General features: G+C 37.8%; 1 protein-coding gene across 1 annotated transcript in view; it reads right to left on the reverse strand.

Annotated features, from left to right (window-relative positions):
• Positions 1–8,009: 8,009 nt before the first annotated feature.
• PAFAH1B1 (platelet activating factor acetylhydrolase 1b regulatory subunit 1) overlaps positions 8,010–15,273 on the reverse strand; it is a 69,673-nt gene continuing 62,409 nt past the window's right edge. The window contains exons 7-11 of the mRNA XM_079905140.1: positions 14,097–14,199; positions 13,155–13,383; positions 11,633–11,734; positions 9,101–9,257; positions 8,010–8,191 (exon numbers count right to left, since the gene is read on the reverse strand). Of these exons, the coding sequence (XP_079761266.1) occupies positions 8,118–8,191; positions 9,101–9,257; positions 11,633–11,734; positions 13,155–13,383; positions 14,097–14,199 (665 nt within the window). The 3' untranslated portion in view covers positions 8,010–8,117. The remainder of the gene's footprint in view (positions 8,192–9,100; positions 9,258–11,632; positions 11,735–13,154; positions 13,384–14,096; positions 14,200–15,273) is intronic.

A 15,273-nucleotide genomic window follows, 5' to 3' on the forward strand; every position in this document is an offset into this window, starting at 1 on the left:
CTGAACGTGCATCCCTTCCTAGAGCATTTATCCTGTGAACGCCAGTCACGTGTTTCTCAGCACTTCTAGAATTGTGGGCATGATCTTGTAAAGCTGAGAAGGGATCAAGTGTAATTACCGTCGTGCCTACTAATCACCTGAGGCCCATTTTTCCTGGTTGATCCCTTAAGCGTATTGGTGCTGTCAGGTGCCTTTTGACAACCGAAATGACGAGGGACTGTTGTTTTATGAAGGACACAGAGGTGTGAAATGCACCTTTTCTCCTCTTAGTTGACAGATGGCAAATTTTTGAAAAGGGTGAACAGTGGTATCCAGGAAGGGTTAGTGTGAGAACTGGCATGCAGGTCGTGGGGCAGCTGCGCGAGGTGGAATACAGGTCTAGCTTGTGTGAGCCTCTTTGTGTCCCCCACGCTGGTCTTTCACTTTCTCCTCTACTTTTCTTCCCTGTTTGCATTTCTCTTAACATGCATATTACTTTTACAACTTAAAAAATATTTGTAAAAGAACTGTTACTACTTTTAAGTTGTATCATCTGTCTCCACTTGCTTCTGCCCTCCAGACTCATTGGGTTTTTTTGTTTTAATTGAAGTATAGTTGATTTACAACGTTGTGTTTCTGGTGTACAGCAAAGTGATTCAGTTGTACATTTTCTATATCTGTGTATGTGTATGTATGTATTTTTCATATTCTTTTCCATTATGATTCAGTACAGGATATTGAATATAGTTCCCTGTGCTACACAGTAGGACCTCGTTGTTTATCTAGTTTATGTATAGTAGTTTGTATCTGCTAATCCCGAACTCCTAATTTATCCCTGCCCCACCCCTTCCCCTTTGGTAACCATAAGTTTGTTTTCTATGTCTGTGAGTCTGTTTCTGTTTTGTAAATAAATTCATTTCTGTCATATTTTACATTCCACATATAAGCAGTATCATATGGTATTTGTCTTTGACTTAGCATAATAATCTCTAGGTCCATCTATGTTACTGCAAATGGCATTATTTCATTGTTTTTATGGCTGAGTAGTATTCCATTTTATATATGTACCACATCTTTATCCATTCATCTCTTGATGGACATTTAGATTGCTTCCACGTCTTGGCTACTGTATTGTGCTGCTATGAACACTGGGGTGCATGTGTCTTTCTGGATTAGGGTTTTCTCCGGATATATGCCCGGGAGTGGGATTGCTGGATCACTATTTTGAGTTTTTTAAGGAACCTCCATACTGTTTTCCATAGTGGCTGTATCAATTTACATTCCCACCAACAGTGTAGGAGGGTTCTCTTTTCTCCACACCCTGTCCAGCATTTATTATTTGTAGTCTTTTTAATGATGGCCCTTCTGACCAGTGTGAGGTGATACTGCGTTGTAGTTTTGATTTGCATTTCTCTAATAATTAGCAATGTTGAGCATCTTTTCATGTGCCTGTTGGCCATCTGCATGTGTAGAAATGTCTGTGTAGGTCTTCTGCCCATTCTTTGATTGGGTTGTTTTTTTTTTGGTAATTGAGTTGAATGAGCTGTTTGCATATTTTGGAAATTAAGCCCTTGTCTGTGGCATCATTTGCATTGTTAAATATGAATATTGAGAGAACTGTTAGACTTAGTTGAGGAATTCCTACATATCCTAAAGGTGAGAATAAGGTATCCTGATGTGGCCCGAGTATTTCCTGTCCTCCCCCCCCCCCCCCCCCCGCCCCTGACTCCCAGTATCTACACTAGCGATCAAACAAGGCATGCATGATCAGGACACCTTACAGAGGACAGGAGGGCCTCCTCAAATGGAAAGAAATACCTCCATTAAACAGGGAAATCCACTGATTAAAAAAAAGAACTCAAGACACTGGGATGCAGGCCATTCAGGACACAGTTGCCCTGAGAATAGTCATTTCATATAGAATGAGTGAGGAGCCTTCCTATGTTGCAAGTGTGGGCAACGTTAATTCTTATCCTTTCCCAGCCTCTACCCCATTCCTCATGGTCGCCCCACAGTGGAGCTGGCAGTGTAGTGACAGAGAGGGGCTTGGGGATGGGATGAGGGTCTTTCCTGTATGGCTAAAAGTAGGTTAAATGATTGTTTCAGAGATGTCAGAAGGCCCTCCTTATACATAAATAGCTAATTAGATGCTTAATACAGGCAGAACCAGATAAGGGAAAGAGCTAGTGCATTTGGGTTCAGGTCCCAGCTCACTCTTTAATTAGCTTAATACCCTTGGCATATGACCTCACCTTAAGTGAGCCAGTTTTCTTGTCTGTAAAAATGTGCTAATATCCACCAGCAGGGGATGTATGTGAGGAAGACGGTATGTTGAGAATAAGGGTGTTGGCCTGATAGGCATTCAAATGTTGGGTATTTTCCTTCCTTTAGTCCCTGCACCAGCCACTTTCATTTAAGAGGGCTGGTGACCAAGTGGGGCTGATGACAAAATGGTGTTTTGTGAAAGTGATGGTATTTATTATTTATTCTTGTTCAGAAGCAAACAGTGATCTCAAAACACTCTTAGGAGAGTGTTTGCATGATGTGTCTAAACAACTGCAGGAAAATGAAATCTTTTTTTAAATGCAGGTGTGGCAAAGTGCTGAATTTATTCATTTATAACATTCACTTTTAGAAGTTTGTGTTTCTGATATGATGGGGAAAAAAATGCAGTGTTTCGGTTCAGCCTTTTCATTTACTGGATTTATGTATAAAAGATCTTGGAAAGGCAGTTACTTTGGTGTAAGAGAAAAATCCTTGCCCTTCGTCCCTGGATGTAACTATCCTGTATGTTTACATAAGAAATAATAAACTGGAGATGTGAGTGGAAGAAAAATATTCACAAAGGAACAAAACTCCATGTATGAAACTGTTGGCGAGAGAGGTTTGAGTTCAAACCCCAGCTGGAGGGCCCCGGGACCAGTGACTTGTCTAAATTTTTGTCTTCAGGGAAAAGTTAGTTCATTTAGATCAGTGGTTCTCAAACTTGAGCCTGAATCAATCATCTGGATGGTTTGTTAAAACGGATTTGCTGGGTCCCACCCTGTGACAGATACAGCAGGTCTGAGCTAGAGCCCAAGGACTTGCATTTCTAATGAGCTCCCAGGTGATGCTGATGCTGGCACGGGGAGCACACTGAGAATGACTTTCCTAGAGGGTTCTGGTACGTCAGCAGTGGAGCATCGTCAAGTCTGCAGGCAAGACAAGTTCCACCAAAGACTAACAGGGATAGAGCTGCCTCACCCAGGATGCAGCACCATTTCTCCAAGTCTTCCATGTTCCTCCAGTCCTTGTCCTACATCAGGGAAAGACGCAACCATGAGTCTTAGAAGGAAGCTTGACGTGTGTGACAAACCAACAGGTTTTGAAGAGCTAAGTGCACTTCTGGATAGTGATACTAAAGCTGGAAATCTCCACTCTCAGTGGTTAGGCTCATCATCTGGATCTCAGCCTAGGGGAAAAGAGGAGCCCTGCAAAGAAATGGAAAAGCTGCAAAATGCAGGACACTAACTTCAAGCAAATTACTTTGTGCTCTTGGCCCAGCTTCCCATTTGGAGGAGGGGGGTGGGTAGAGAAGCTACCTTCTAAATGGCAGGATGACAGTTGGGCTGTAAGAAAAGAGCACATCATTCAACTTGTCCTTTGCGGGAGACCTCACGGGTGCCCTAAAACACTTACGCGTGCTAGCTGGGCAGTAGTCGAGGGATGAAGGCAGGACGTGGCCGACATATGTAAAGCACATAGAAAGCCGTGGGGCTTCTGGGAAAAGGGTGAAGATTCTTGGTACATTTCAACCAAAATTTTTAAAACAGTATTAATAAGCTCCAAGAATCCAGGACCACTGGGCAGAATTAAAAGGCTCATTCATTAACAGAACAAAGGCAGTTAGGGTCACTTCTCCCCGGGGCCCTGAGGCTGTAACAGGTCCTTCCTGGCCTCAGCTGTAGTCACTGTCAGAAAGGGCTGCTGGAGGGCAGGGTGGAGCCTTGGAAAACAGTCTGGAGCTGCCTGACCCAGTGGTTGTGCAAGCCCCTCAGGCAAGAACCCCTGCAGCTGTGCTGCTAGTTCCCTCCTGCAAATAGGGTGAAGGAAGCAAGACAGCAAAGGCACTGCCCTGAAGAAAGGCCTTCCATCCAGGCCCTGCTAGCAACTTGCATATCTTACTCTCCATATGACTGGTGCTGAACACAACCCTGCTTCCTATTAGGACTCAATTTGGAAGGTTTTAAATCTGTGCACAAAAAGACTAAAAAAAAAAAAAAAAACCACGTCTAGTTTTATAGGCATTTAATAGTTTACCAATTGGTACAATAAGATTTTTTTAATATGCAGAAAACATGAATAAATCTTGTTTTACACAGTCTGAGAGCAACAAATCTTACTGTAAAACACAAGAGCAATATTATATACATTCCTTTACTGATTTTTTTAAAATTGTGTCAATATCTTCAGTTAACTCTTACAATCTGGGGAACTGTTTTCTCCAATCACCACCTCTGTAACTGTTCGTTCGTATGAAATCAACGTTCGCCTTCATGTCAGTGTCAGGATCAACTTCTAACTCGAAGATTGTGTGTTTTGTTTCTACCATCTTCAGAGTGAGCTTTAGGGATGCTTGAAGGATAGGCAGGACAAGAAAGCAGCCACTTACATGATATAGTGGAAAGATAAAAAGGCCAGTTCGGTCCAGTCGTGACTTGTAAATCCAGCTTGCCCTCCCCCTCCCCCACTGAAAAAACCAAAACCTTTTTCACCGATTTCGTACATGTTGCTTCTCTACCAGGCGATTCTTCTTTGCATCATCTAGGTTAGTTAACACACTGGACTTATATACAGCTGGACAGAGAGGAACCATTTTAAGTGCCTTTTCCTTCAACAGTTTTATCTTCAGTTGCTTAAGGATTATCAAGCCACCACTGTCAACAAAACAAAATATCCTTTACTTCTAAATAGTTTTTCTTTAAATAAATATTAAAAAAAAACTATTTAATGAGTGATATTATCTGGAAGTTCACATAGAAACAGAAAGAGGCAAACAGGAGAGCAGGGCACTGACAGTAAGGAGACTGGGCTTGGTGATCTAGAGCCAAAGCTTCCGAAGGCTACAGCGAGCGCCCACAGCCCTGACGACGTGCTAACACTAGTGAGTTTTAGAGCAGTGCTCTGGGCACACCATTGGTCACACCACAATGGACAAAACAGGACAGTCTCAGTCTCCTAAAGTGCAAGAGGCCATGTCAAAAAGCAACTATTCTCCAAGCCATGTCTAAAACCAGTTTCCGTGGCTTGCACTTTCAAGAGTGCAGCTAGGACTTCTTGGGCACGTTATATTAGGGTGGCAATGGAATGTCTGTTTTCACACACACAAAAGGTCAATCATCATCTGAGGATGCAATTCTACCAGCTTTTTATTTCTTAAATAAGTGGCCAATTTGATTGAGACAGTGACAAAGCAGCAGTGAACCTCTAAACCAATCAATAAATTCCTCTACTTACAATCCAAACCAGTAACCTCATCATTGTACTTATCCCAGGCAAGGCACAGGGTTAGACAGCAGACAGAGAAAACGCAGGAAACAGGAAGAAAGGGCATCAACAGGGCAGTGTCAAACAACAGTGCAGGAAACCTCTGCAAATCTGCTTCCGGATTGTGGATGGATCACTCTCCCCACCCCCTTCATTATTCAAACAGGGCTCGTTACACTTGGATCCAGTTGAGGACCATCCCTGAGATTCAACGTTCGCTGCTTCGTAAATGGAGGATGTCTGGTAACTCAACTTAAGCAGCAGGCTGTGGCAATCTCCCAATAAGGATGACTTTGTTTACAGAGTGATAGTTTCTCCTTGTCAGTGGAAGTCACTGCAGGCTGCAGGGAAAACCCAGCGACAGTGGCTTTGTTTCCTCCTAAATCGGTACCATTTTTTTTTCCTTTATTGTTCGTATCTAGGAGTGATTTCTAGATGTTGTGGCTTACCCTTAAACAATTCGTGTTGCTACATGCTAAAAATGAATTAAAATACAAGACATTTATACATGTACAAACAAATGTTAAAGATGCACCATTTCTATGTATTTATATTTCTTAAAATAGGACAGGAAATAGCAGCAAACAAGAACAAAGATATCTTCCGTAGCTTCTGTAGAAAAATCCAGTCAGAACAGCTAAGGGGAAACAAAAAAAGACTTCTCAATGTGAGCAGGGTTGTGAGGCAATATTGTCCTGAAAGTTATTCTACTGTATTTAAGAAATTAGCTTAAGTTGTAATTTTTGTCCTCAAAAATAGCCATTAGTTTTCAAAACACTTCCTTCCAGAGACATCTCTCGGGAATTATTAAAAACAAACAAGCAAACAAACAAAAAGACAAAAGCTAGACATAAAGCTGCTTCTAGTAAATATATGGCCTGTTCTCTGTGTGTGTATCTACAGGACATTAACTCTAACCCTTTGTCTTTTTCAGGAACCAAATTTCCACTGAATACTAAAAGGGATATTTTTTTAAAAAAAATCACATATTACACAAATGAATAAATGCAATCCAGGATAAATTTCTTTGTTAAACTATCTTTGTTATTTCATTGTTCTGTTAACTTTTCAAATGACCTTTAAAAAAATGTTGGTTAGCTAAGCAATGGGATTATTTATTAATAATCTGCAATGGAATATTGTTTTCAAAGTCATAGATAAAAATTTTCTTAAACCTACTTGTAGTAACTTTGGACCACAATATACAATACATCAGGGATGTGTAAAATGCTCAACAGCCAAACTGGGGGTGGAGGTGGCGGATAACGGAAGTGATTTTCCTTTAGCTGGGAAAAATTCCCACAGAGTCAGACCTGGTTTTCAGAAGCGTTAGGATCAAAAAGGATTTGTTCTAAAGCATGGTATTCCACAGCAAGATTTATTCTATTTATATGTTTTAGCACTTCTTCAAAAACCCAGGACCCAAGGACATGGAGGTTGTGTGTGTGTGATATACATACATATACAGACTTATCCACTTACAGATAGGCCCATATACTCATAAACATCTATACATAAACAAAAGGTGAAAACACAGTACATTTTTATGCACGCTCCATTAAACCCTGTCTTTTTATAAACTTGTAAGTTAAACACAGTTCAAATCGATATCAGATTCATGTTGAAAACCAAACTGCTGTATTTCTCCCACGCCCTTAAAATGGACAACATAACCTTTTCAGTATTTCTTTGTCATTATGTTATGCACATTGCACATCCCTAAAAAACATCAAAAACAAATAGTGATTTGTACCATGACACACTCAATGGGAAGATTAAACTCTACTTGGAAGTCACATCACTATACAGTCTAACAGTATGGAGAATACAACTAGAAGTGTGTCTAGTGTGGAAAATAGAAGCTTAGAGTATTACAGTGTTTTTTAAACCTGTTTACAAAGCATTAAGACCCAAATGAAATAAATGATTTGTTATTAGCTGCTGAGATTTTTCTTATTTCAGATTTACAGTCATTTTCTTACATAAATATACCACTAGCCTTTGCTTGATAGGCTGCCAAAACAAATGTATCCTACTGATTTGGCAAATGTGTCATGACAAAAATTCCAATGTATAATCCCCATTAATTACATAGATGGTTCAGAAGATTCTGAATTGTAGCCTTATTATCTAACATCCTTAAAGAAGATTTATTAAGCACACTTAAGTGATGTTACATAGATACACATTTCAGAAAAAGCCCTAATAACCACCACTTTCCCCCAAATGAGGCCATCAAGTCAGGCACCAACAGACAGCAGAAAGGAAAACAGGAATTAATAATCCAACATAAAACGACACTGTCAACTATTCAGTTTAGTGCCCTAGTTCAATTTATTCAACTTCTGCCTTCTTAGGCCTGGTGTGACCAATGCCAGCCCAGGTTTTTAAACCCTATGGTACTTCTAGACAACGTATGTAAATTTACAGTATACAATTTGGATTCACCATGCATGAATACTTTGTGTGTAACATTTAATAAGCTCAATCTACATCCAGAATAATTTACATGAAAGGACAATATTTATTTAAACAGAGCTCAATGGGGTAACCATGGTATCATCAGAGTGCATCCAGAGGAAACAAGGGAGGAGGGGCCAAATGAAACTCAATCAACGGCACTCCCACACCTTTACTGTTTGATCTACACTGCCAGTAACCACATATGGTGCCGTCTTATGGAAATCTGAAAGAAAAAGAGAAGGCTTATTTTAAAATCAGACTGAGCCAGATACAATTTTTAATAAGCCACAAAATATGCACATCCAAGTGCCAGGAATACTCATTCTTTTTCTCTATACAGCCACACATCTACCCCTAGCAGGTACATCAAGCTTATCAACTAGGTGAAGGAAGCTGAGCCTTAATGATTAAATCCTGTACTACTAACACCCTAAAAAAATACTTCCCCCACTATCCTCATCCCAACTGAGGCTGAATGAACACTGAATTCTAACAAGGACAGCCTCAATGTATCCATTTATTGAACACTTACTATGTTCTAGGCTTAGTACTAATGCTTTATATTCACATTTGATCCTTCTAATGACCCTGTAAGGTTAAGCATTAGCCCTATTCTACTGAGGCTTTACCTTCATTATTAGATCCATCATACACTAGTGTATTGTATTTTACTTTATTCACTATCTTAAATTCTAGATTCAGGTCCAGATGATACTGAGGATGTTTATTAAGTGTAAATACAGTTCCCTGAGTTTACAATAGTATATATCTGCCAGAGTAAAAAGGTTGAGTAAGATTTCCTCTGAGAAACTTACAAACTAGTAGGGAAGAAAAATTACCAATCATAGTGCTCAGTAAGCATCCTCTTCATAATTCTAGCTTCCAAACCAATGTTGTGCAATGGAGAAAATAATTTTTTTTTATTATAAGGCTGATGATGGAAAGAGAGAGTTAAGAAAGGAGAATTTAAAACAAATGGCAGGAATCCATAAAGTTTTTAACCTGTCTTCTCTATTCTGCCCTGAAAGAACATGTTCATTTCTTACCTGGAAACATCCACATGGTTACATAAAACTGTTAGGTCTGGCACCCCAAAACCTAACTGCTCAGAAATGTCGTAACTTGTACATACCCAAGGAGGTAACAAAGTGTTCATGCGCATTGAGGGTCTTCATGCATCGCTTGTTCTTGTAATCCCACACACGCAGGGTCTTGTCATCAGCGCAACTCAAGATAAACTTCCCCCCAGAATGGAACAGAACTCCACGTACCCAGTTATCATGACCCACCTTAAAAACAAAGAGGTATTTGACTTAATAAAGGGATAAATAATTTAAAAAGCATCTATGAAAATAGTAAGTCATTACTCAAAGTGGATTGGAACTACATACACTAAAAACGTCAATGCCAAAAAAGACAAAAGGGGGAAAAAGTCTAAGGAATTCTAGGTTAAAGGAAAGTGGAAACTAACAATATATGACCAGTAAATGCAACATATAATACTTGATTGGCTCCTGGAAAGAGGCTAAAATAAAGTTATAAAGGACACTACTGGGGTAAATGGAGAAAATTTAAATACGTAGTGTATTAATGTTAAATTTCTTCAGTGTGATAATTATATTATGGTTATACAGAATAGCCCTTGTTTTTAGGAGATACATGTTAAAATATCTGGGGTCAAGTGTCATGATGTCTACAAGTAACTTTCAAACTGTTCAGCAAAATCTACATATACACACACAGAGAAAAGAAAATGTTGACAACTGGCGACTCTAGGTGAAGGATATATAGGTATTTACTGCATATCTTTATTCATCCATTCATCTATCTATATCCCCTGTCCAGCAGTTTCATTTCTTGCAATCTATCCTAAGAAATAATTAAGAATGTGTCTAGATGACTTGGTTAACGAAGACGTTCAGCAAAGCACTGTATGTAATAAGTGTATCTAATGATATGAGCAACTGCCACATACCTTCTAAATTAAAAGTCTGCTGCAAAGCAGTATGTACGGTATACCATTTTTACATAGAAAACCCCCCACCATATTCATCTACATAGTAATTTAAGAAAAAGGTTTAGAACTGCACAGTCCAACAGGATAGCCATTAGTCACGTGTGGCTATTTAAATATAAACTAAAATTAAATACAATCAACAATTCAGTCCTTCAGTCTCACTAGCCACATTTCAAGAGCTCAACTCTTGAAATGAGCTGCCCGTGGCTAGTCGCTACCATGCTGGATAGTGTAGACACAGAATATCATCACAGAAAGCTCTACTGGACAGCTCTAGTCTACGAAAATACACTTGCTAGGTATTATTAGGTATGGTAAAGTGATCTGAGGGTGATTTTTATTTTAACTCTTCTGTTTATTTCTCAAATTTTCTAAAATGTAAATAGCTATATTGCTTTTGTAAAAGAACCTCCCTCCCTCCCAAAGAGCTAAAAAAAGAAAAAGAAAAGAGACAACCAAGGTGACATATCTTTTGCCTTGGTTTACTTTTTTTGCCTTTGCCCTTACTCAAAAAAATACTTTGTTGGGCTTCCCTGGTAGCACAGTGGTTGAGAGTCCGCCTGCCGACACAGGGGACACGGGAAGATCCCACGTGCCGTGGAGCGGCTGGGCCCGTGAGCCATGGCCGCTGAGCCTGCGCTCCGCAACGGGAGAGGCCCCAACAGTGAGAGGCCCGCGTACCGCAACAAAACAAAACAAAAACTTTGTTATCTGTAAAAGCCACCAATCACTGGAGTTGTAGAAGCTTCAACAAAAATCAAATCACATTTCTTGTGGCCACACCAAAATAAAGCAGAGAAAAGAATCCTCCTTCAGTTGAAAAACAGGAGCCAGAAACCTCCAGGGAAATTAATGGTGACCTGTGTTGTTACAGAAGAGAGCACGTGCTTTCTGATTTTTAAATGTAGATCATGTTTTCTAACAGCAACATAGTATACCTGAACTCAGCTCAGAATACTAAGAGGAGAGTTTAACTTTCTAATCAGTTCTTGATGATACTTCCATATGTGTCTATCATATGCTACAGAGAGACAATCACTTCAAGGTATGATTAGCACTTAAAGAATCTCTAAACCAACATGGATACCAAATTAGAAAAACTGCTACTGGATTAATGTCCACAGATCCCCTACTATCATTTATATATCCTCATACTAAAATCTAGATGAAATAGGCTCCTAAATGAAATAAACATTTCCAAGTCATAAAGCTAACACCATTAATTTCAGAATGATAAACCAAATGAACTCCAACATGCAAATATATAGGTAATAATTAAAAGGATTCATATTAAAATTAAATATAATGAAATCGAAAAGCAAACAGCTTCAAAAAATGAATGAGTCTGTAATATTACTGTTTCCCCTCCTCAGGAGATGTCACATAATTTTTAGAGGTAGAGTGGCTAGACTCTCCCTCCTAGCACTGACTGGCTTTGCAGACCCTTTGTATAACATAATATTCTACAGGAATGACCTCCATATCACTGCAACCATGGACTTAACGACAAGAAGTCTATTTATAAAGAAGTTATTTTAAAACCTCAAATAATTCAGATTATTTAATAAGATATCACAAGGCATCTGACCCAAAAAGATATGCACACAGTAAAAATGCGAAAGCAGCAGTAAGATTATGCAAACTTACAAGGGTCATAAGGCACATGCCAGTACTGACGTCCCACATCTTGATAGTCTTGTCTCTGGATCCAGACAGTAAGAATGGTCCAGGCTTGCCACTTTTTTTAGTCTATAGAAAACATACAAAAATTAAGTTTCCCAGGCAAGAAGTTAGGTAAGGACTTTAAATGACAACTACCTAGCAATGATCTATACTTCTAATTTTGTAAAAACCATTTTCTGACAATAATAAAAATTGTATCTATTCAAGGTATACAACTTCATGTTCTGAGACATGTATACGCTGTAGAATGGTTACTATAATCAAGCTAATTAATGTAAACATCACCTCACAAAACTACGTTTTTTTGTGTGTGATGAGAACACTGAAGATCTACCCTCTTAGCAAATTTCAAGTATACAATACAGTACTGTTAACTATAGTCACCATGCTGTATGTACATCAGATATCCAGGACTTATTCATCTTGTTTTTCCCTACTGAAATACAGAAGTCTTTTGACATACCTAGGTTACACAGGAAGGACCTAGATAATATAAAAGTAGAAAATTTCCACTTAGATTAGGATTCAGTTTCTACAACACCAATGGATGGTAAATTTATTGCTCAAGACTTCTGTAATCACGAAAAATTTAAAAACTATTTAATTTATCATTTATATAAAGTCCAACCACAACGAATTTATGACATATGGTACATAAACACCACCAGGTGGCAGTAAAAAAAAAAAAGTCTGAAAATGCAACCAAGCCAGCCAACTAGAAAGAGATTACAATAGAAGATTCATTTTGAAAAATAATTGGGGGGTGGAGGGATGGGGAATCCTCCTTCATTTATTAAAATGTAATTTTAAAAAACCCATGATAGGAATGTCTCTATAAAAAAGAAATGTGAAAGAAAATAAAAAAGAAATGTGGTCAATTTTGGCTCATACAACTTATTCACAGAATTAATTATTCTGTAATTTTAAGGTAATAATTACAAGGAATGAAATCATGAAGAGCACAAATTAAGAATCATGAAAAAATAATATAACTCCAGATTCAGCTAGTGTTTCTAATGATCAAGAGTATCGGAGGCCTCCATATAAAATATTCTTCATTTAAAACAAATATTTAAATGCTGAACTGCATCTTACCATAAATTTATAAATAAAATAATTATGTTCATTAAGGAACACTATTCTTCTAAAAGATAACTTTAACCTCTCCCATAAGTTTTATTTTTTGCATTGGTATACTCTTATAACAATGACATTTCTGACTAATTTAAATGACCATTTTTACTCTTCAGGAGAACCCCCATCCCAGCACACACCAAGGGTCAGGTGACAGCAACAGTAACCACTAGTTAAAAAATATAAACACATCTATCTGCAAGTTGGAACAGTAAAGAGTTTCAAGATTCAGAATTCTGGGATGCAGATTTTTAAATGCATTAATGGCATGAAATAGAGAATCAGGAAGGTTATTTAAAGTTCTGAGATACTAGCAACAAAACCATGAAATAACATATAAATCATACAGTACCTCAGATCCTGTCGCTTCAGAGATGCAAGAATAGGAGCTTTCTGGAGCCCAGGAAATGCATTCTACCACATGCTCATGTTCTCGAAGCTCAGCCTTGCATTCCTTTGTTGCTACGACCCACACGCGCACAGTCTGGTCGTTGGAACAACTGGCTATCAGAGTGCCGTCTTGATTTGGCCGCACCATACGTACCCATTCTCTGTGTCCTGTGAATGTCTTCACACAGTAGCTATCAAAATAAGTAATAGTTTGCATCGTGAATGGCAATCATTGGGACCCTTCCCAGAAGTGATACAAAACTAGCTATGCACTGGAATGAAGAGAATGGCATCATATGCAAGTCAACAGAATACACGTACATTCCTGGTTAATAAAAGATGGGGACAGGCTGGAAAGTCAAACATCAGTTAAAATAAGCTGATGGAAGTATCATTAAGGAGCTAACCAAATCAAAATCTACAAGGTAAAAAATAGAGAGAAATAAAATCTTTTAACTAAGCACACACAGTAAACCTAACAAAAATATTTCTAGCCATGTTGGGGAAAAGGCATGCTCTTACTAATCTGGACAAAACCAGTAGGTTAAGGTTTTATTATAACAATCATGTAATTCTAAGCACAACCAAATTAAGCCTAATAGGGGCATACCTGCACAAATGTTATTTACATTTTAATTCAACCCAGAGAGATAACCTAAAAGAAGACCACAGAGAAAGTAAGCCATTACACAGAAAATGGCTCTCAAGGATATAGTTTCTTTCATAATTTCTGTTCCTTTTGGATAGACATTTAGAGATTGAAACTTAAGTTTTAAAATATAACTGTCATGGTGATCATTCTGGGTTACAGCCAAATTTACTGGAACAATCAGAATATAATTGTGGGTTTTTTTGTTGAATATTATCTCTTTAAGCTGACACCTTTTCAACTAAATCTACTTACCCAGTTTGCACTTCCCACATTTTTATAGTTTTATCCCTTGAGGCAGATACTATATGATCTCCATTGGGCATGATGGCTACTGAAGAAACATTGTGGTCATGGCCTAAAACACAAAACACAGTAACATACTAAGTAGTGTATCATCAAGAGCAATTAAACCTCAGTTCACCATGAGATTTCATCATGGGATTTCAAATATCACAGCAACTTTAAATACAATGGAGTTTTATATAAATTTGATAAGAAACCTGGATTTACACAAAAAAAGTTAAGGGATTAATAACAATAAAATAATCCACAATGAAACAAGCAGCCAGCTCAACTTATAATTACATTTCAACCTGTACAACTGTTTTAAAATCACAGGGAATCAGTATCATCAGCATTTGAATATATTAACACACTGAATGTTTATGAACACTAAAAAAAAAAATTTTCTATGGTTGTTATTCTAAGATATAAGATAGAAATAAGATTTACAGAGATGAACAGAATGGATAAGAAAAATGGGGATTTGGTTCCATATTTAAAATAGTTAAAAATTATTTTGTTGTTGTTGATATTCATAGGGGTAAAAAAAATAAAATGCATTATTCACAATGCTAGTTAGCTATCCTTTGCAAAAGAAGCCTCAGAGAATCCTTATAAGTATCACATTATTTTAAGGAACATAAAAGAACTCTTTAAGTTAGAGCAATAAGATACAGGCTACTTAAAGAAACAAATACAGATTTTACAAAAGGATTCAATAGAACTCCCTTGATCTGTAAGCTTCCCTAATGCACTTAATTTGGGGGAGTGGGGCGGGGGAGCATACCATTCAAATTACACCATCTGTGTAGTCACACAGCTTACTCAAGTGCTAACGTCACTGGATAATAATTAAAAAAATTTTTTTATTAACACAATATGCGTTCCTTAAATAAAACCCAAACATTCATATTTCAACATGTTTAAAAAAACAACAAAAATCCTTATTTAGTGAGCACCTCCTATGTACCAGGTACTAAATCAGATGATTTGAGTATACAATCTCATTTTATCCTCACAACAACCCTATGACTTCAATTCTTAATTCAATACTTAAGTATTATTCATCTTACAGATTAGAGCTTACAATTTCCTAATGCCGTTAAGTAAACAAGTAGGAATCGGAACCCAGATATCTGATTCCAAA

Source organism: Stenella coeruleoalba (assembly GCF_951394435.1).
Source record: "Stenella coeruleoalba genome assembly, chromosome: 19".
NCBI classification, from domain to species: Eukaryota; Metazoa; Chordata; class Mammalia; order Artiodactyla; family Delphinidae; genus Stenella; species Stenella coeruleoalba.